General features: G+C 60.5%; 1 protein-coding gene across 5 annotated transcripts in view; it reads right to left on the bottom strand.

Moving 5' to 3' along the window:
- The window catches only part of LOC111145738 (mitotic arrest deficient 1 like 1), a 329,575-nt gene that overhangs the window by 38,138 nt on the left and 269,540 nt on the right, over window positions 1-21,897 (bottom strand). For all 5 annotated transcript variants that reach the window (XM_022500905.1, XM_022500908.1, XM_022500909.1 and 2 more), the window contains one exon: window positions 7,047-7,237. In XM_022500905.1, the coding sequence (XP_022356613.1) occupies window positions 7,047-7,237 (191 nt within the window). The remainder of the gene's footprint in view (window positions 1-7,046; window positions 7,238-21,897) is intronic.

Here is a 21,897-nt window from a genome sequence, read left to right as displayed (position 1 = left end):
CCTGGCAGGGGCAGCCCACAGACGTCCCCGGAGTCAGCCACTGTGCTCTCATGGCCCTGCCAGCTCTCCAGCCCACAAAGAGGCAGGCCCACACACTGCTTCTGGGGACATGGCCTCGGGTCCTCACTCTCTTCCGTCCGCTCATGGGAGAGCCTATTGCAATCCAAAAGCACATCGGAGAATGGCCTGGTCCAGGCCGAGGGGTGCCCACGGGGCAGGCTGGCAGGGAAGGGACTGAGGGGTTGGTGGGGGAGGGCAGGCGTCCCACACGGGTGGGGACAGGAGAGCCGCAATGGACCAAGGCCAGGCTGTGCCTGCCCTGTGTCCAACAAGCCTGAGTACCCCCGGGCAGATGTTCTCGTGTGCGGGTGAAAGTGCTGGGACACTGGTCCCTGCGAGCTCACCCTTCAACCCGCTCTCTCCTACTGTCGGGGCGTCTCTGCCGTAGGATCTGGGACTCCTGCATGGGAAGACAGCAACGCGGGAAGTGGCCTGTGTCAGCCAGACACTGCACAGGGACAGCAGGAACCCCCTCCCGCTGCCGAAACACCATCAGACCATCAGGCCCACGGCAACAGGAGCAGAACTCACGGCGGGGAGTGGGGCATGTCCCCAGGCAGCCTCAGAGAGACGTGCACCTGGCTTCAGACCGACTCCTGTCCTGACACGAGGCCCCGACGTGGGGCTGCACTGTCAGGGCTGCTTCCAGGTCAGTACCTAACAAAGGGAGCTGTCCCTGGGGCACAAGGGGCAGTTCCTGCTCCCAGAAGCCCCCCTTCCTCCTCCTCTAGCCAAGAGCTGTTGGTGTGGCAACTGCAAGGCCCACTAGGCCTGTGCCAGCAAGATGACGCCACATGGACATCGCCCCACGGTACAAGCTTCTCTCCTCACCACGGCCTTGTCCAAATCCCTTCTCTTGCTTGGCCCAACCTCCCCACCTCTGGACAGGGCGGCCCTACATCTCCCCAGCCTGGCTCTGGCCCCTTTCCCCGCCTCTGCTGACCCATAGCAACTGCTCCCATGGGAGGCCACCTCTGCAGTGGGTGGCTCTGCCCTTGGTGCCACAGGAGGCTGCTGGCCTGTCTCTGCCCATCAGATAGGGGTCCCCCGGCAATGGTGCCAGCCAGGCCCAATGGAGCTGGTGTGAGCCCGGGCGGTGGAGGGAGGCTGTGCTCTGTGGATGATGGGGCACAGGGGAAGGCCGGCCGGCAGAGCTGCTCTGCTGATTCACGAGGCTGCCCTACAAGCAGAAGAGGCGGCAGGCACAGGGACAAAGTAGAAAGCTCCGTCGGGGGACAGCACAGCCTGCGCAGGTCCCAGCCACAGCCAGGCCCGCGAGGGCCACACCACGCACAGGGTGTGGGGACAGAACAGCCACGAGGGCTGGGGTGGGGCCGGTGGCAGCCATACACCCAGTCCCTTCTGGGGGCAAGCTGAGCAGACACAGGGGGCTCAGCCTGGGCCTATGTCCCCTCAACAATGGATGACCTTGGGCAGGACCAGCTCTGCTCCTCCCCAGGGCCCAACAAGCGGGCATCTGCTGGCAGAGGAACGGAGGGGGCAGGCCCCAGGTCCGTGGAGGTGCAGGGAGGCTGCCAGGGCCCAGCAGGCACGTCCCAAGGGGGTACCAAGAAGCAGTGTGGCCCACATGCCCGCCCAAGGGAGAAAGCTCGCTGTCATGACTGTGTGGTGGGAGCAAGGTATGAGCCCCCGTGGCTTCTCTAGCAGCTTTACAATCTGTGTAGGAACAGGACACACGTGACCTCTGATGTGCGCTCAGGCTGTTCTTCTATGGGAGAGGCAGGGAACTGCTCGCAGAGGCCCATCTGCACCTCGGCCTCGGCCCCAGGAGAGGCACCAAGCCCTGTGCGCACGTGCCTGTGGGGACTGTGTGTGATGCTGTGAGATCTTCTTAGGGCTGAGCACCAAGAACCACATGGTCCAGAGGGCCGGGTTCCTTCCCACACATGGTCTGTGGGCCCTGTTGTGAGGACCCCTGAGGCTGAACTCGGCCATCAGGTGCACACAGAGGAAGGGGAGGCTCACAGAGGCGAAGCCCCGTGAATGTCCCATACGGCCCAGGGGAGGCATAATGACAGTCACATTCCATAGCTCTAACCCCAAGTTTGGCGCCGTTTACAACACAACAGGGGCCATCCCTGCAGCCCAAAGGGTCACCTCCCTCTAGGAGACACTCCCCTACTGTAAGCTCTGGGCCCACACCAGAGAGGCCAGAGCCCCCAGCAGAGGTGCACTCCGTCAGAGCAGGTGCACCGCCCAGGAGACCCACATCATAAAGCGAGCTGGAGGCCGACACACTGCCTGCCACCTGACCTCGGTCTCCACTGCTCTGGGACCCTCAAGAGCCTGCCTTCCTGCCCAGCTGCTCGGGGGGCCCGGCCTCTGCAGAGATGTTCCCGGGGGCCAGGTGGGGTGGCAGGTGCTGGAGGAGCCCAGACAGGTCCTGCTTCTCAGGGAGGCCACGCCTGAGCGGGGTTGTGAAGGCCAGCTGACCCAGACACGTGAAAGCGAAGGAAGAAGCCCCGTCCCCAAACACTGGTCAGCAGATGGGAGGGGCAAGGCAATCCTCAGACAGCTCTGGGGCAAGGCTTGGGGAGCGGGCTGCCACCAATGTGCCTCCAAGCCCCAAAAGCAGAGCCCAGAGGGGAGGGATGTCCCCACATGAGCCAGACTTCTCCTGGGGGGCGCCTGGACCCATACAAGCAAGCGTGCGGGAAGGGTGCTGCCCACACCCCCAGGGAGCACTGTGCGGTAGCAGGTCGGCACCTGGCGGGTTCCTGCAGCCCCCGAGTCCCCAGAGCCCTCGCTGTGGTGAGTGGAGTCACTCTAGAGTTTCAGGTCCTGGCCCGCACGGGGTGTGTACTGCGGTCCAGTTCACACCCAGCCCCCACTGGCGCATGCTGCCACGGTGCCCTGGACAGACGGGAGACCCCAGGACAGCAGGCGAGCCCCGGACGTGGCTATGCTGCCTTCGAGCCACTCTGCCGCGGCCAGAAGCTGGGTTCTGCCTTACCGGCCGGCCCCAACACCATCCCCAGGGCTAGGCTGAGAGGACACCACACGTCCCACAGCAACCCCGTCCACAGCTGGACCACACAGGGCGTTGGCATGAGACTCAGCTGCCATCGTCACCATCCTCGTCTCCTCCCTCCAACAGGGGCTTCTTGCAGGAGGCAGGCAGGAGGGCTCCTGAACCACAGCCACACAGAACGACGGGCCACAGAAACCAGGGCTCTGGCTGGTCCTGGGAACTCACAGGCCCCTGCCCTGGCACGAGCACGAGGGAGGGCCGGCTTTGCTCTGGGGCGGGGGGGGGGGGGGGGGGGGGGGGGTGGTGTGTGTGTGTGCGCGCGCGCAGCCAGGCCCCTGCTGGGCCAGAGCTAGCTCCTGCTGTCCTCGGAGTGGCGGCCCCAAGCCAAGCAGCTTCCCCGCACACAGCCGGCATGTCCGGACCGCTGGCGCCATGTGTCCTCGCGCAGAGTGCACAGGTGAGCCTGAGCCCTCAGTCACGGCAGCGCACACCTGCGGAGCCCGCTCAGCTGGGATAGTGCTCAGCTATTTCCCAACTCTGCCTAGGGCCCCTTCCTGCCTGAAAAATCACTGCTGGGAAAATAAAATACAATAAAGCAAAGGGACCAGGAGGTAACCCCCCTCCAGCCTGATTCCACCACCACCGCGGCGGGAATCTGCCATCAGCCCCCAGGTGGCAGGGCCCAACACCGCATGGGGGCCGGCGGGCCACCCCGTCTCTCGGGCCCATCTCTGTCCGACAGCCTCTCACACTCAGGACTGCCAGCCCACAGAGAAGACTGCCCTCCTGCCCCACCGAAGGGGCAGCCCTGCCCTAGCGAAGCCCTTCTGACCCCGGGGCGCATCCAGACTGAGCTCACCACTGTGGGTGGGGAAGCTGAGTCCCACAGGGTGCAGTGACCCTGCCAAGGGTGGGAGGGCTCCAGGGCCCCTTGCGTCCCCTCTTGGGACCCTGGAAACCAGTGAGTGTCTGCAGAGGGTCGGTCTGCCTTCTACTTAGCTTCTTACACTCTCTCCCCCATCTGTCTGTCCTCAGCGAGCACCCTGCCCACGCCAGGCCCTGAGCAGGGAAGTAGGCAGAGGACAGAGTGGGATAGGGTATCCTGTCCCTCGACAGTGAGCAGGCAAAGGTGACAGGTGACTCACCAGCAGTCACTCAGAGTGCCGGGTTAGAGCACTCCTGACAGGCCAGGCAGCTCCAGCCACGGACCCCACAGCCCTTGGCCCAGAGGAAGCTCAGAGGCTCGGTGTCGTCAGTGTCCGGGAGGCCTTTGGCTGAGCATGTGAATGCACACACACACCTCCGGAGAGTCTGCGGAGACTGCCCGCTGCTGGCTAGCTGCTCCCCACAGCCCAGCACTTCCTGCAGGCGGAGTCACAGGGGAGGAGGGGCCTCCACAGAGGCAGCCTGGGGCCCTGCAGCATGCCAGCAGCCGCCTCTCCGGGCCCTGCCCAGCCCTGCCCGGGGCGTGGCAGCTGGTGCCAGGGGACCGTCCCTCAGGACACTGGGGAGCGTGTCTGTGGACAGAAGACTGAGCCAGCCAAGAGGACTGACCCCCCGACCACCCGACCCCTCCTGTGGGGTGGCCCGTGAGCTCCGAGAAAGGCCCCACGCGGATGTGCCCCGAGCAGCGGGTGCCCGCGTGTGTGTGAGCAGCAGGGGGAGGCTTCAATGGAAGAGTGAGGGAGGAGCCGGGGTCGCCCTGGGGGTGAGGGATGGGGGACTGAGGCTGGCAGGCCCTCACGACCACATCGGGTAGTCCAAGAGGCAGGTTCGTGTCCCGTGCAGGATGGGGGCACTGGCTGGGCAGGGCAGCATGGGCTTCACCTGCAGAATGGAGGGGAGATCCCCTCAGTTGGACCCACAAAGGGGTCCAATGTAGGGCCCAGGGCCCATGCTGGAATCCTGGGGACTCACAGCCTCGCCCTGAAGGGAGAGATGCACGTTCGGGGCAGGAAGGGTGTGTCTGGGGCCCCTAGCTGGCTCCATGGCCCCAGATCCCTGTCCCTCTGTTTTACCCAACATGGCTTCCCATCCTTCCTAAGGAGCCATGATGAGAAAGGCAAAACCCCACCATCCGTTCCTGCCCACACAGCACCAGGCACCATGGGGTGACGAGACTGCACATGATAAGAAAACCAGTGTCCTTGGCAAAGCTGGGCTTCCAGGGTACCAAGACACAGGGAGGCAGACACCTGTCCAGAGCCATCCGCAAGGAGCTGGGCTGGCTCCCGACCAGCAGGGCCCCATGACAGGCACGAGAAGACTCTGCCTCCATGCCCTGCTGGGGGTCTGGGTAGGGGGGATCCTGTGCATGTGCCTATCACATGCAGATGTCCATGCACATGTGCATACATGCACGCTCCTAGGCTCTCTTTCCCGGGACACCCCCCCTCCATCCCATCCCAGGAGGCTGCACAGCGCCAGCGCTTGCCGAAGGAGACCCTGACCCATTAGTCGTGGTCTCTCAGCTGCCTGGCCTGTGGCCGTCCTCCACGGGGGCCACCGGGGGATCTAGGGGAATGCCTGAGAGCTGAGTACAGGAGGGACAGGGACCGCCCTGTCCTGTGCCTGGGTCCCCTGCTTTGTGGAGAGGCAGTGAGGCTAGACAAGGACACGGAAATCACCGGGCCCGTTCCATGGACCCACCCCCAAGATTTCCATGGACAAATGAGAGAAATGGCTCCTGCTTCTGGCCAGTCCTCCCCATACCCTGGTGCTCAGGAGGGCTGGGAGCTGCCCTGAAGGCTGGGCATGGCGAGCAGGAGCCCGTGCTTCCAGGACTCTGCAAAGCTACTGGAAAGACTCTGTGCACGCCGCCAGCCTGGCGGGCCCCTGCTGCACCAAGCCCTGGCCAGAGCTGGGACAGGGTGCACATGCCTATGCGGGGCTGCTGAGCATAGTCAGGCCTCGGGCATGGGGGAGAGCTGAAGGTGGGGAGGGACAGCAGACCATTGGTGGGGGGCGGCAGAGGCTCGGGGGATGGCAGAGCATCTGAGGGATGGCAGAGATTTGAGAGGGGGACGGCAGAGGGTCTGGGGGAGCGGCAGAGAGTTGGGAGGAGGAATGGCAGAGGGTATGGAGGGATGGCAGAGGGTCTGAGGGGGACAGCAGACTATCGGGAGGAACGGCGAAGAGTTGGGAGAAGGACGACAGAGGATCCAGTGGGGGGGATGGCAGAGGGTCTGAGGGGGGGATGGGAGGGGGGGGGGGGGGGGGGGGGGGGGACTGGGGGGGGGGATGGCAGAGGGTCTGGTGGGGGGCATGGCAGAGGGCCTGGGGGTCTGACAGTGACTTCTGCCTGTCTCCACTCTGTGGTGGCTGCCCAGAGCGAATTGTACATCTTTGTTAATTTACTTAACATTTAAAAGAAAACGTGGTATTTCTACAAGATGTGAAACAACGATCAGCAATGCCGAGTTCTCCCAAGATGTGGGACATCACAGAGGAGTGAAGTACGTTTCTGACAGTTCACACAGACACCTATCGTGTCCCGTCCGGAACTGCACCCCGGCAGCACCTCCAGAGAGAGAGTCTGGGGCCAACACGGGTCACGCAGTTCCCGCCCTCTGTGAGTCGGGGGTCCTAGCCCTGGCCTCACCAGCAAGCCCGAGTGCATGTCCCACAGTCCCACGGAGGGAAGGTCCCTCTCTTGTCCTGCAGTGCAGCATGCTGGCCTTGGCCATGGTCCAGTCCTGAGGCACCTCCCTGGCCCAGCACGGACCCTCACCCCATTACTCCAGCTGTCCCCTGAGCACGGCTCAGGGCCTCACTGCCTTCTCCCTCCCAGCCACACAGGGACGGCCAATAGCCAGAGGCAGCCAAATCAGGGCCTGGTGCTTCCTGCAAGAGGCCCTGGGGGGCAGGGCAGAGCTGGGGTTGGCTGAGAGTCAGGAGACGCCCCTGGCCCGGGCCCCCGCGCACACCCAGTGAGGCTGATCCTGCACACACGCCGTCGTCCAGCAGTGCGAACGGCAGGTCCCGGTAGCCCTACCTTGAAGATGAGACAGTCGGCTTTGTGCTCGGCATACATGGACGTCAGCCGGTACTGGTTCTCTGTCGTGATGTCAATCTGGTAGCCCGTGAGCGCATAACAGACTTTCCGGAACTCCTGGATCTTAGTCTGAAAGACCTCCTTGAGCCGCTGGTTCTTCAACTCGGCGCTCTCCACCTGCTTCCTCAGCTCTGAGGGAGAGAGGAGAGGAGGTGAGCCAGGGTGGCAGTAGGGGGCCAGGGTCAGAACTCCGGGCAGAGGGTCCAGGAAGCTGGAGAGGCCACCTGTGTTGGTGAGCCCCGGCGTGTGCGCTGTCCGGGAGTGAAGAGCGTGGGCCGCAAGCAGTGTGCACTTGTGCCTCCACGGAGAGCAGGGCTCTGAACGCCAGACCCCCTCCTGGCTCTGAGCCCCAATTCCACCCCTGGCCTGGTCCCTTCCTGAAGGACAACCAGGGCACACGGAAGCTGGCCCGGATTGGGACGTGGGGGGTGCAGGCACCAGCCCCTGGCCACAGCCCTCAGGGAGGAGTGCTCTCTGACTGGGGACGCAGGCCTGGCCTGCAGCCCTGGTTCCCCACACATAGCTGCAGCCGCGTTCTTGCCGAGGGGCCAACACCCACCCGCATGGGCCAGGGCAGAAAAGGGCCAGGTGGACAGGGGTCTTTGAGAAGAGATGCCTTAGAGACTCATGACCATGCTCCCTGGGGTTCCCCTGGCACCTGGAGACAAGGCCACCAGGTGAAGTCAGGCCCCTCGGCCCCCTCGGCCCCCATGTGGCTCTAGCAGCGCCATTCAGGGCAGAGGCCCCCGGGCCCTCCCGTCACTCCCACCACGGTCTAGGCCTCTGCAGGAGAAGATGCCGTGCCAAGTGCAAAGCCGTCGGGAGGCTACACAGCAATTACCATGGCTCCGTCCCCCATGGTGCCTTCCTAGTAATGAAAGCTCGATTACCCCCCCACCATTCATTAGTGAGGCTGGCTCTCCTCGAACACCAGTGTAGCCTCTGAAACCAGGACCTTCCCAGTGGTCCTGTCTGGAGCTGACGACGGGGATGCCCCTGGGCCAGACAGGAGTCCCCTGGCCAAGGGTGTGGTGGGAAACCCCCCAGCCTTGGAGCCGGTCAGCCCAGCTCAGAGCCCTGCCCATCGTGATGGGGACAGCAGCCCCTTGTTCTCAGACCGACGCCCAGGCCCAGGCCCGTCAACCACCAGCTCCCTGGCGGGGCTGAGAGCAGGTGGTCCAGTTGGACAGCTTAACATGAGCAGATGTGGGTAGGGTCATTTCCTGGAGGAGGTGATGGGGATAGGGGACAGGAAGCCTGCATTCTGGGGCAGAAAACCCACTGGAGACCCTGTACCCGCTCTGCCCTTCCTGACCTGCAGCCTCAAGGCCCTCCCCGTGCAGCTCCTGGGTACGGGTCAGGCACACAGCCGTCTCCAGAGGTGTCACGAGGACCAAGCTGGACCTCACGGGACCCTAAGGGGCCACAGTGAAGTGCGGCGTGCTTCAGGCCATACCACCGATGAAGGGAGCCCAACAGCCACACACAGGCTCCCATAGGCTCTGCGGCTGCCTCAAGGCCACAGGGAGGGCCCTCTGCCCCAGGCCAAGCTCTCAACAGCCCCCGCCCCTCACATGCTCCGGGTGGTGCCAGGCCTGTGAGCACAGATCCTCGGTCTCGTCCGCTCTACCCGTGCCTCTGCAAGCAGCCTGGGGCCGGCCACATTCTTGCTCTGAATGTGGCCTCCTGATACCAGAGCACAGCTCCTTCTGGCCTCTCCGCCACACATATCCATCCCCATGCCCTGCCCTCACCTGCCCCCCATCCAACACACGGTGCCGATGGCCCTGGCGGACACTCCTTCTGGAGCAGAGAGCCTCTCCACTGGGACTTGGGCACGGAGCCCTGGATTAATCAAGTAATCAGACTATGAAATCCAAGGGGGTAATTGGTGGCTCTGACCCCACGCTTCTCCCTGTGTCTCTCGGCCAGCCCACCGAGGATGGGTCCGCCAGCGGGAGGAAAGCCATTCCACCAGGGAAAATCCACTGACCGAGGTTCTGAGGCAATATTTCACCCCTGTCAGAGACTGCACGGCCTTTAATGTATCGCAGATATCCTCGGGGAAAATTAAATCTTGGTAATAATAGAGCCTGACCTTGGAGAAGGTAGGAGCCCCTTCGTCCACAGGCACCAAAATGCTGCCCTTTCCAGAGTTCATGGACTCCCAAAAGTAGACAGGGCTCGGATCAGGAGCGGATGAGGCTGGCCACCTGCCAGGTGCCCCTGGGAGGGGCACCTAGGCGCCAGGACCACACACCAGGCAGCACGCACACCCTACCCCACATAGCCTGCTCAACAGCATGAAGTAAGTCCCCTGTCACCCTCTGACGGGCAAGAGCAGGGGTGCTTGGGTCGGGGTGGGGGAGCCACCGCAAGGTCCCACAGGCCGTCAGAGGTCTAAAGAGGGCTCTGACCCCGGCCTGCCTGGTGCGGGTCGGGCGAGAGGCAGCAGCTCTCCGGTGAAGTCACCTTAACGCAGCATGTTCAGGAGGGACACCGTGAGTTCTGGCTGTGACTCAGGGCAGAGCAAAGACGGTGCTCTGACCTCCCCCTTACTCTGCCGTTCAATTGCTTATATAAACGTGAATGAATAATTCACATGATGGTTTGGATTAAATAAATAAAAGATGTGCCTTTTGCCTTGGAAATGCCATTGCTCTGATGCAGGCTCTCCTCGGGAGCGAGCGGAGCCTTCCTCTGGGCGGGTTTGGTGGCCTGTGCATGTGGCACTCATGAGATGCTCCTCCACATCCCAGTGACCAAGAGCCCGAGACCCCAGGACCTGTGGGGACCACATTCTGCACCCACACGCAGGTACCCTGCCACAGCCATCCCCAGCGCCGGGCCTGCTGGTGGCAACCACACGTGGGCAGGGCTGGCAGAGCAGACAAGTGGCCTCATTGAGTCTGCTGAGAGCCTGGACCACCCACCCCAAAGCTCTCCTGCTGGGTGCACATCCCGGGGACCAACAGACAGGATGGAGACCTCGTGCCTGGGGTGCCTGCACTCAGGCCTGGGACTAGCCCCAGAATCGGGGGGAGGTTGCACCCGGCCCAGACTTGCCCTCAGCCCTTTCCTGTCCCCACCCCCGCCCTCAACACTAGTCTCCAGCTGCGCTGGCCGGGAGACTATGCCCCCCCAACCCTGACCATTGTCTTTCCTCTCTAGGCTACTCCTGCCCCTCCTCTCCTCAGCAGCCCTTTGCTTTCCTAGAGTCCTTGGTGAGGGACAAGGAAGGCCGATGGCCAAGTGGGTGCCAAAGAGAGAACATTGTCGCCAGGAGCCCGGGTGTGGAAGGTGGGCATGGGCAGTGGGGTCTGGAGCTGGGGCTGGGTGCCAAGGTCAAGGGGCCATGCCACCTGTCCCCAGCCATGTCCACGGGGCCCTTGGATGGCTCTGCCCTCCACCCCCTGCTCATCTCTGCCCAACACCTGGCTCCTCCTGGAGTCCTGGAAGACAGCTGGGAAAGCCCGTGGGAAGGACACAGAACAAAAATAAACTGCTTTCCATCTCTCCATTATATAAAGGCTAGCAGGAGAGAGCACTTCACCCCGAGAGCAGAGATGTCAGGATAAAAGAGCAGTGGTTATGGGCACATAACTCTGGAGACCCAGATCACAGTCTGAAATTCAGAGAAATGTTTTTATCCTGGAGGGGTGAGGAGCGCAAGTGAGAGGCCAACGTGTGGACCGCTGGACCTTCCCTGCAGAAAGCCTCTTCAGGGCCCCAGCACATGGCCGTGCTGGCCCGCAGAGCCCACTGTGTCTCTACTTTGCTAAAAGTACACGTGCTACTGTGGTTTAATCCTCTTCTTCCCAGTTTGCTGGGGAAAGTACAGGGAGCTGGGTGGGTAGGGCGGCGACAACTGAGGTCTGTGCCCCAACAGACCACTGACCTGGGTTCAGGATGGAGACCAGGCACCCTGCTCGCACAGGCTGCTGACGTGCAGCCCCTTCCTCCAAGCTCCCCTTACTCCTTGGAGTGTTGAGAAGCACAAGCAGATAGGACCACACAGAAACACTTTCAAATACACCAACGGTTCCTAGGAGGGCAGCTGGAGGTCCACGTCCCTCTGCACCAGTGGCCCGAGTGCGCCAGCGAGGTGCCCGGGTCTCAGTCTGATGCCCACTCAGAGCTGCTTGGCCCTGCGAAGGAGGGCCAAGTAGAACTGCCAACTTGGACAGACACCTCTCCGGCCCTGAGTGCCTCAGCCTGAGCTCCATCCTGGGACCTCTCAAGGCCACGGCTCCCCATCAGTGGGCTTCCCCGATCCACATCTCAGGTCGGAGGATTCCGACAGCAAAGCAGGTGCTGTCCGCTGGCTACCATCCCAGCCACCCTGTGGGAGGTCAGCCCCTTCGTGGTGGAGGCAGCTGGCAGGGGAGCACAGCTGGGACCGGGAGGTGAGGTGGCTGGGGCCCCGGGCCTTCCCCCACAGTCAGCCTAGAGTGGCCCTGGCAGCCAAGTCAGGCCCTCTGACAAAATTCTGAGCTCTGAAGGGAAGATGTGGTCTGGGTTAAAACCCTCTGCTGGTGTGCCCGGACGGCTCAGTCAGTTAAGCATCCGACTCTTGACTTTGGCTCAGGTCACAATCTTAGGGTCATGAGACTGAATCCCTGTGTCGGGCTCCATGCTCAGCATGGAGTCTACTTGAGATTCTCCCTCTCCCTTTGTTCTCGCCCACTTGAGTATGCTTGCTCTGGTGCATGTGCTCTCTCTGTCAAATAACAAATAAAATCTTAACAAAACAAAACCAAAAATCCCCTCTGCGGCCATCAGGCCTTTGCCAAGCAGCCCAGGCCGCCCCTCCGGTTGCTCCTGGCTGCCTTTATTTCATGCTCTGAATGAAACACCACTCTCCTCCTCACCTCAGGACCTTTGCACATACCTGGAGCAGCTCCTCCTGGTTTCTAGCTGACTCCTAGTCATCTGACCTTCAAAACTGTGTATCTGGAATAGATCCCATCTCCTGCTGTATGTTCTCAGGGTACATGACAGTGCCTGCTTTAGCACAACAGAGCATTTTTAAAAGCTCCTTTGTGTTATCATTATTTTTCCAGCAGACTCTGAGCTCAGAATAGCCAAGGACTAGGTCCTTTTGTCCCACTGCCTCCCTATAGCACCTCAAGGAGCCGGGAGTACAGAAAATGCCATTTCTGCATAAATCCTAAATCATAACCCCTAGAAAATCAGTGTAAACAAAAGTAACATACATATGGGGCTTCCCTGTAGACAGGGCAGATGGAACATACGTGCCCATCCTTGAACACGCATGTTTGTCCTTGCTCCACACTGCAACCGCTGTGGGAGGGAGGGGAGGTGGTGGCAGACGAGTGGGGTGAGCAAGACCTTTGAAGACAAAAAGCAGACAGAGGAGGCTTGGCAGACCTGCAAGAGTGGGGCCTCACTGCCTTGGGTGGTAGGGAGGCCGACTGGAGCCAGGGCTCAGGGTCCATATGGGGGCACATGTGTCCTTCCTATCCCCCAGGTGATGCCTCGCCTCTCAGGGCAGCTGCAGGAAATGCCGACACCTGCCCCCTTGCAGCCAGGCTCATGCCCAAGGGAAGAGCTGGAGCCCCCCCCCCCCCGGGGGGGGGGCAGCAGCTTGCTTCCTGAGAAGCCAACCAGTAAAGTGTGGACTGGCACCCACACCTGCTGTCAACACCGGTGCAGGGAGGTGGGCAAGAGCACGGGCTCAGCAGGAAGAAGTCAAACTGCGCCAGCAGACCCAGCGGGGTCTGAAGCGGCCTGTACACCCGCCCCATGCTCAGGATTCCTGGAAGGGGGCCCAGGGCTGTGTGTCCCCATGTCCAGCAGACCAGCTCCAGCAGGGATGCCCACCAGCCGGCTGCCTGCCTGGGTGGGGACAGAGGCCCTGGGGAGGGCAGGAGAGAGGAGGGGTGAAGGGCCAGGCTCAGGGCAAGCTCACAGGGCAGGGAAGCGGGCCAGGGGCTGGGGGCCAGGGGCCAGGCTGCTGCTGGCCAAGCCATCAGAGGCGTGCCGGTCCGGCTCCTGCAGTGGCGCTTTGTTTAGGAGCTGGAAGCAGCTTTTGAAATTTTCCTTTGGGGACTCAGGACAGAGTCATTTTTCTTTCTGAGAAGTGAATAAAAACCACTTAGCCAATGCTACGATTTTCAGGCTTAAACAACAACAAACAGCACTAATATTTCACCATTAGCAACAGTGGCCCTCTGAGCCCAGGCTGCTCCAGGCAGCTGTTTCTAAACCTGGCGCCCGTCCGGGCTGCTCCAAGGGCAGCGTGGGAAAGGCAGCAACGGAGGGCTTCGAGACCGGCCAGCCAGGAAGGAGGCAGCAGGGTGAGGCCCAGGGACCAAGGGTGGGTGGAATGTCCCCCACTTTTCCAAGAGGCTGGACAACCAGCTTCCCGCTGTCCCAGGCCCTGAGGCTGGCGTGTGTGCCCTGGCCCTTGGACACTGTGCCCCTCAGCTCTGGGCATCCCTGGCACTGCACTCCACAGCCTGGAGGGGTCAACAGGCAGAGAGGATGGCTAGTGTGCCCTTGGGGTCCACGCCACATGGGTGCTTAGCAGTGGACAGTGACAGCAGGGTGCCTGTCACCCACTGCCCCCATGTTCACTGAACTCTGATGCACGGCCTGTGCCCTGGGCGCATGCACCGGTGTCCCCCACGCTCACTGAGCTCCAATCCATGGCTTGTCACCTGGGCGTGCCTGTGGTGAGGCTGACTGATTGCCCGGCTCCCCAGTGAGGAGGCTGAGGCCCTGACAAGGGGTAGGCCCACTGTGCGCCCAGCAGTGCTGGCCACAGCTGACCGGGGCCAGATGGCTTCTGGAACAGTGTTCCCTGTTGGCTGTCTCTGGCTGAACTAAATGATCAGGTGCCCAGGCAAGGCCTGCAGGGCAAGAGGGTCAGGAAAGACAGCACGCAACCACCCCAACAGGCCCCCCAGGACACCGGCAGCTGGGCCAGACATTCCAGAAGGCCAGCTGGTGCTCTGGCTACACTTGGCCCCAAGGCCCAGGAGGCACAATGGTGCCCAGTCTTGGCAATGGGCATGAGGCAAGGGCAGTCCCATCCTCCGTTGTGCACAGGCCCTGGGGGAGCCGCGGGTCTGTAGGTCAAGGTCCTGGGTTGGGTGTTTGTTTCCTTGGGTTCTGAAAGCTGGTGATGGAGCTGAAGGAAATGCCTGCCTGGTGTCCGGAGGACACACACATGGGGAGGGGAGGAGAGGGGGACAGCGGTTGTGCCCATGGAAACCAAGCCACGGCAGCGCACCGCGAGACCACAGGAGCAGCTCTTTGATGTGGACGTGCTGGACGGGCCTGGAGAAGTTGGGGCACAAACCGTGTCCCCATATATCTGAAGGGCACATGGATGAAAGCAAATGCGTTCTGAGTTGGCCCCTGCAGCTCAAAAAAAGACGAGGGAGGGGACCAGCCTCTGTAAAGAGGTGCGTCCTGAGGACAGCTAAGTGTCAGGGCGATGCAGGGCCTGACATCCAATGAAAGAGTGCCTGCACCCCTGCACCTTGAGAGGCTAGCCCCCGAGGGTAGTGCGGTGGGCGCCCTGTCCACACTCCCACCACATGGGACCATGCCGAAGGCCGAAGAGCCAGGCTGGGCCTGAGGTGTCCCTGTGGGAAACGTCCCTGGGCCTCTCCGGCAGGTGCATGAGAAAGGAGGTACAGTGGGAGGGTAGTGCTAGTTCTGCTTGTGCCCAAAGCTGGGCCACACTTCCGGGGCTAAATTATTCACTTCTTGTAACTTCTATTTTTAGTTTTACATTTTTAAATATTTAATAATTAAGCATCAAATATTTATGCAATTTTATCAACAACTATGGGAGCCGACCCTGCAGGGGCTGTGACTGTGGGTCTGGGTCCTGGTCCTGGCCAACGGTGCGGAGCGGGGAGAGACATGCCTGCCCTGGGCAGGGGTCCCATGCCTCTGGGACATGCGCAGAAAAACCGCAGGGCCACTGCCCTGACGCAGCAAGTGCATCCCTGATGGGCTCTTTCTGCAGGCTGCCGTCCCATCCCAAATGCAAACCCAGGAGAGGACCCTGGGAGGCTGGCAGGCACAAGGGGCACCTAGGCGACCTGTGTGCCCATGCCTGTGCCAGCCGGGAGGTCTGAGGGCTCCCCGCTTCCCTGCACAGCACTCAGGGAAGCCTTCCACAGAAGGGCACGGTGGATGCTGCTGCCCCCCGCTGTGGGCCTCAGGGACCGGTGGATGGGTCCCTACCACCCACTAGACACAGACTTTTGCCTTCCTAGGGAAGGGTTCACTTGAACAGCCTGCAGCCAGAGGGCCCCTGGGACATGGTCTCTCCATTATGAGCCCATGTTCCCCTGCTGGGCCGGAAATTGCACGTTTTACACAAGAGAGAAGACATTGGCCTGGAATTATATGCAGATGAGCGGCGTGTGTGCCCACCGCCGGCTGCCTGGCAGACGCCCGCCCTGGGTGAGCTTGGTGCCAGCTTTCAAACAGGGGCATCTCTGTGTGATTAATGGCTCACTCCACAAGCAGCTTGTCACCTTGCACAAAAATGATCTGAAAAGACACCAGCAATTACAGCCCACCAGATTATGGGGTGGGAGAGTCCTGGGGTGACAGGCGGGAGCTCATGTGATATCATATTCCCGGGAAGGCTCCCTCCCCCGGCACGGAGAACAGAGAACAGTCGAAGCCCCAGAGGATGCTGTCCCCCCTCCCTCGCCTCACTGGGCACCAGGCTCCCCACCCTGCTGCCTCTTTCGAGAGTGGAGGACCAGCTGAGCCTTGGTGGAAGGCCATGGCCAGCCCCTCGTCCGGGCAGCTGACAGATGTGGGGTCAGGCCCAAAGAAGGTCAGTGCCTTGTTCACTGTCACCCGGCCAGGAAGCAGAGAAGTCGGAGATTCACACCAGGACTTTGGGGAAGGATGGTTCCCCCAAAGGCCACCAGGCAGCACCAGTGCTGCCGTGAGGAACCATCCCTGGACATGAGGTGCCCCCTCGGGTACAGAGTCTGGCCTCAGTTGCTTGTTGGAGCCTTCCCGGCCATGCTACCAGCAGGGGCCCCCCATCCTGGGATCCCAACGTCCCAGTGTTCATGCACAAGCTCACACTCCTCTGACTTTGTTTCACTTGTTTGGGGGCATTTCCTCCAACTAAAGCACATACCCCATGAGCGCAGGGTCCCAGGTTCCAGGAGGGCTGGGAAATACGTACCCTGCGGAACCCGCTGGCTTACAAGCACACTGGCTCCGTGAAGCTAAGTCATATTTCCAGGGGTGGGGGACCGGGCACCAGACAGCTGGAAGCACACTGCCCGAGGCATGCACTCACAGACACACATGGGTGCTCACACACAGAGGTCTGTACACACACAGGTGTGCTCACACACGCAGTACCACACACACGCGCGCTCACACTCGCAGCTCCGCACACACACGTGCGCTTACACACTCTCACACATCCACACATGTGTGCTCATGCACCCATGCATGCACACATGCTCACACGCACACGGTCATACACCCACACACACAGGCCCGCACACACGCTCACGCATGCCCACATATGTGCGCTCACATACGCAGGCCTGCACACGCACACGTGTGCTCACACACGGACACACACACACAGGCCCCCCCACACTCACACATGCACATACACGCTCACACACACACACACACACACACAGAGGCACGCACACATGCTCATATACCCCCGCCAGAGCCAGAAGCCATGCAGAGCGGAGAAGCGCATAACAGCTCCATCCCATCACAAACCCCGATGTAAACCGGAGAACACCACTGCTTAAGGCAAGTTTCCGGCAACTCGGCAACTCCTTTCCCACACGCCCGGGCAGGTGGCCTGCTGGGCTCACAGAGCGGCGGCAGCCTGGGGCCAGCGGGCAGGACGGCCCACGGCTGAAGGCAGCGGAGGCCAGCAGCGGTGGCAGGGTCGCTCCTGCTCCGTTCCCACGGCATTCCGCACGGCGTGCACATTCCTCATTTCCAGCAGTGGGCTCCCAGAAGCCGAGTCCCGGGAAGGTGTGCTTCCTCTCGGAGAGGGAAGAGCCTCTCAGAGCTCATCTTTTATTGACGGAGTCATTTTCGAGTCAATCTGTCTGCTTTGGGCGAGACAAGATTTTAAATCTTTCCCTGCTTTTGAGATGTGGCCGTCTATTAAAACCTGCCAATGTATGCGGCCAGGCCGATGAAGGCAGAGGACGGACAACCCGCTTGGTGGCTGTAGCCACCCACAGACCTCAGGGTCTGGAGGAGGGACGGCGGGGGGAGACAGAGGGTGGGCAGGGGGCGAGTCAGCCCTCTGGGGATCCAGAGGAGTGAGGAGTGTGCCAGACACACAGGCCCGAGAGGGAAGCAGGGCTCTGAGGTGGCAAGCAGCAGGGACAGACAGCAGCCCTGGCGCCTGGGGGCCCACGGGGGGTCCGCATCCCAGGGGCTCTGCCACAGAGCCAGGCTGCTACTCCCGGGGCCCCGACCTGGTCCGCGGCGCACAGCTGCCCACGGGCAAACAGAACTGCCAAGTGTCAGGTGAGGCTCAGAGAGGCGAGGGGCCTGGCGGAGCACACCCAGCCGGCGGAGGAACTGCCAGGACGAGAGTCCAGCCCAGCTCAACTCTGCAGGCACGGCAGGGCCCAGGGCTCTCCCATCAACATGAGTTACTGAGACAGAGGCTGTGGGGAGGTTTCTGTGTCTGAATCCCAGAACCAAGGCAGAAGGACCGGGCAGGCGGGAGTGAACGACGCAGATGCAGATGGAGATGGTCCAGGGGCCCAGGGTCCTCATGTGGCTTCTACAAGGGGAAGAGGCAGGAGCAGAGCGGGTCTGAAGAAGACGTACCACTGGCATGGAGATCGGGGGTGGACTGAGAGCCACAGAAAGCAGCCGCCTTCAGCAGCTAGAAATGGAGATAGAAGAGGACCCCCAGAGCCTTCGGGCGATGCAGCCCTGCCAACACCTTGCTGTCAGCCCCGATGTGATTTTTGACCCCCACTGCTGCCAGATGAGACCTCTGGGGGTGTAGGTGACCTCCACTGTGGCCGCAGGTGCCTGGGGGCATAGGTGACTGCCATGGTGGCCTGTCTGAGAACCATCTCCCTGCCCCCAACAGCAGCAGCAGGACTAAGCCCTCACCGTGATCAGCCCCCAGGACAGGAACTTTAGAAGGGCTGGTGACTTCTTTACTCACCCAACAAGTATGTGACAAGAGTGAACAGGATGTCTGGCATCATTCTAGGCTTAAGGCACACAGCGTGGACAAACCTCGAAACCTCAGGTCTGAGGGAATTATGTTCCCAAAGGGGACACAGACAGAAACACACACAAGCAGAGCGAGGTGGTCTCCAGAGCCGTTAAGCGCTATAGAGAACCAGAGGGCAGGGCTGGGAAGGGGCTGCAGTGTTGGCAGCTGGTCACAGCGGACCTCCAGGGAGCCAGGGAACAAGTCAAGCACAAGGTGGGCAGGAGGCGGCCACTACAAAGGACCTGAGGCAGGAGGCAGCTTGGACCATTCATGAAAAGCAGGGACGAGGCCAGCAAGCCAATACGGAAACGGACACAGGAACGCCAACGGTAAGGCTGGGCTGCAGTCATCTGACCAGAGACCAGCGCGCAGTCCGCGTGCCGCCGCTCCACTTCAGCAAAAGGCCCATGCGAATATTTCCTGATTCTGCTAGATGAAAGAAATCCAAAGAGGGTTTTCTCACTTTTATAAAAAAGGCAAAAAGCAATAGTAGCATTCAGTGTTGGTTCTGTAGCAAGCCCTCAGGGGCAGCGAGCACCACTGGCAGCGTGAATGGCCCCCCAGCTCCTTCCCCAGGAGCCACGCGTGGTATCCTAGCATCTAGCCGCTAGAGCTCAGAGCCACGGCTGTGCACGTCTACGCTTTCTCCTGACCGATTTCGTGCATCCAGCAGCAAGCTGTGTCGGAGAGAGGTGGTACTTTGGGAACAACCAGACCTCTAAGTAGGAATAAATGAACGCTGCACCCTCCTTCACATCACATATCAAAGTTAGTTTGATACAGAGCATAGGTCTAAAAGCGTCTAGAAGAAACCGGGAGATGGCAACGCTGGAGCAAGCCAAGATTTCTTAGACAAAGAGCTAAGCACAGAAGAAAACACGAGTAGATTCGACTTCATCAAAATTTAAAACTTTGCTTATCAAAAAGCAGCATGAAGAAAACGATCACAAGAAAACACTCCAAGCGTTTAAGCGGAGTAGATGTGAGAATGACTCAGGAGATGTGGGAACGCACTCGCCACGGCTCGCCGTCGGGGAGACATAAGCGGGGCAGACGGCACACCGTCAGCAGGCCCGTCAGCACGGCCATGCCCAGGGCCAGAGAATCAGCGGCATGTGGGGCACAGGCGGGGAGCTAGAGACACTGCTGCTGCTCCAGAAAACAGCTTGGCAGCTGCTTTAAAGGTTAAACACAAGCCTGTCCCCACTACACCCCAAGAAACAGAGCCCCCAATTCCACTCCTACCCCGTGCAAGTCTCGTGGTCCCACATCCTCGGCAGTGACATTTCCAATGAGCCAGGAAGAGGACACTCCCACGCATCCATCAGCGGACGATGGCCCAGACAAAGCGAGGTCCGCACCATGAGAGCATTACTCAGTAGCACGCATGAGTTCACGGCTGGACCTCGAACACGTTTCGGTGTGTAGCAGGTGGCGGATATGTCACCAGAAGCAGAATGCGGACTCTGGCCCCACAGCCAGAGTGGACGATGGCCTTAAGTGGGCAGCAGGGACCCCTCGGGGTGATGGAAAGGCTCATCGTTTTGACGGTCGCAAGCCTTGCATATTTACTAGAAATCAATGCACACTTAAAACAGGTAAAGATCAGGAGTGTTTGTATGAAAGGCTATTAGAAGAGTTCTAGGGTCACAGCGAAACTGAGTGGAAGGTATAGAGATTTCCCCTACGTGAACACACAACACATCCTCCCCCATACTACAGGCCCTGCGGCTCCATGTCCCGTCGGCGTCTGGTGCTAACTGTGTTCTGGCCCGTGGCCATTCTATCAAGGGGTGGCGGTGTCTCCTTGCTGCCATGGGAGTTTAGTTTTAAACACGTGGATTTTGCAATGCCTCAGACACACCCCAATGGGGGTGTCCAGCAGAGGGACAGGCCCTGTAGACACAGCTCTTCTCTGGACAGATGCCCACCGAGGCCTCTTCTATGTGGTTACCACAGATGCCCCCACCAGCTTCCAGTCCCCAAGCAGGAGGCCTTGCCCAGGGCAGCAGCTCCAGTCTCGCACCCAGCGGCTGTCCCCAGAGCAGAGGGGAGAGGGTGGAGGAGGGAGGATGGATGGGACAGCAGCCTCCCGGTGCAGACAGAGCTGAGGCCCAGAGTCCAGGCAGCAGGGCCATCAGAGGAACTGGGGCCCACAGAGCAGGCGAGGCAGGGCCCCTTGCTCTGCCGGTCTGCTGCAGGCCCCGGGGCTAAGTATCGGAACTTCTTTACAACTCCGGTCAAACACCCCACGGATGGTGTTGCCCTTCATTACCGGACCCTGAGAACAAACAAGCAGCTTGGGGACAGAAAGGCCTGGGACACGTGGTGATGAAGGCACCAACCACTCCGCTGAGCCTCCTGTCTGGAGGCAGCGCAGGAGGGCGGGGCCTGGGCATCTGGACTCTCTCATGACCCCGGGCTCTCCATCGAGGCCACACCTGGCCCCCCATGCACCAGCAGCCTGACCCTGAAGCTGCCTTCCCTCCCTGGGCCTTGCTTCCTGCCCAGCCTTCAGAGAAAATGCGGACCCTCTGAGGTGAGGCTGAAAGGGTGGGCTCAGCGCACGCTCAAGGCATGGGATCGGGGAGACCTAGGATCCAAGCTGGGCTGAACTACAGGGTCGCTAAGAACTTGTTACAGTACCTTCATGGGGACCTCTGGCCCAGAGAGATGGAGTGGACTTCTCCCTCCCAAAGACAACTCTGTGCCTGGCCGTGCTGGGGGCCACACAGCAGAGCTCAGAGGGTTGGGGGAGGAGGAGAGAGGCCTGGGGCGCGGCACGGGAGCCATAGTGCCACAGCAGAGCAACTCGGGACCCAACCTGGAAAAGGAAGGTGACCTGGACCCTGTGTTTCCAGCCCAGCAGCAGGGGCTGGGGTGCGCCCGTGGGTCCTGGGGCCAAGTACAAGGATGCTGCGTGTCCGGGGGAGTGCTGGCTCCCGGCAGTCGGGCCACATGAGTCTGTGTCTGGGGCCCTCCCTGCCCAGAGACAACGAGGTGCAGCTGAAGACTCACCTACCGAAGTAAGTTACGAACTTAACACAATTCCAATAGAAACGAAAACCTCCCCAGCCTTTTCTTGAACTTGACAGAGTGATTCTAAAGTTCCTGTAGAATAATAAACAGGTAAGAAAGTCTCCAAGTGACAAGGAACCCCTCGCTCTACACCAGACGCTAAAACATATCTCAGAGTTACAATTAGAAACAAACATATAGTAGAGATAAACGAAGTCAACAGGAAACACAAATATAGACACTGTTATGTATCAGAGGCTCGCAAAGATAAAGGCAGCTCATAAATATGAGGAAGAAAAAAAGACGGTGTGATAAACGGGAGCCAGGTGATCGCTCATTGGTTTGGGAAGGGATCAACTTAGACCATGACCTTACTCGACACACCAAGGTAAGCTCCAAGTAGATCTTTAAGTATGAAAAATAAGCTCCCCTCACAAAAAAAGAAAAGAAAAGAAAAGAAAACCCCAGAAGAAAACAGGATTATTTATCAAAAGGACTTTCTAATCTTAAAAGTAATGGAATCAATAGAAG

The sequence above is a fragment of the Enhydra lutris genome, unplaced genomic scaffold (genome assembly GCF_002288905.1).
Source record: "Enhydra lutris kenyoni isolate GAN:26980312 unplaced genomic scaffold, ASM228890v2 scaffoldscaffold13, whole genome shotgun sequence".
NCBI lineage: Eukaryota > Metazoa > Chordata > Mammalia > Carnivora > Mustelidae > Enhydra > Enhydra lutris.
The sequence above is the reverse complement of the archived record's forward strand: the minus strand, read 5'-3'. Positions and strand labels throughout refer to the sequence as shown.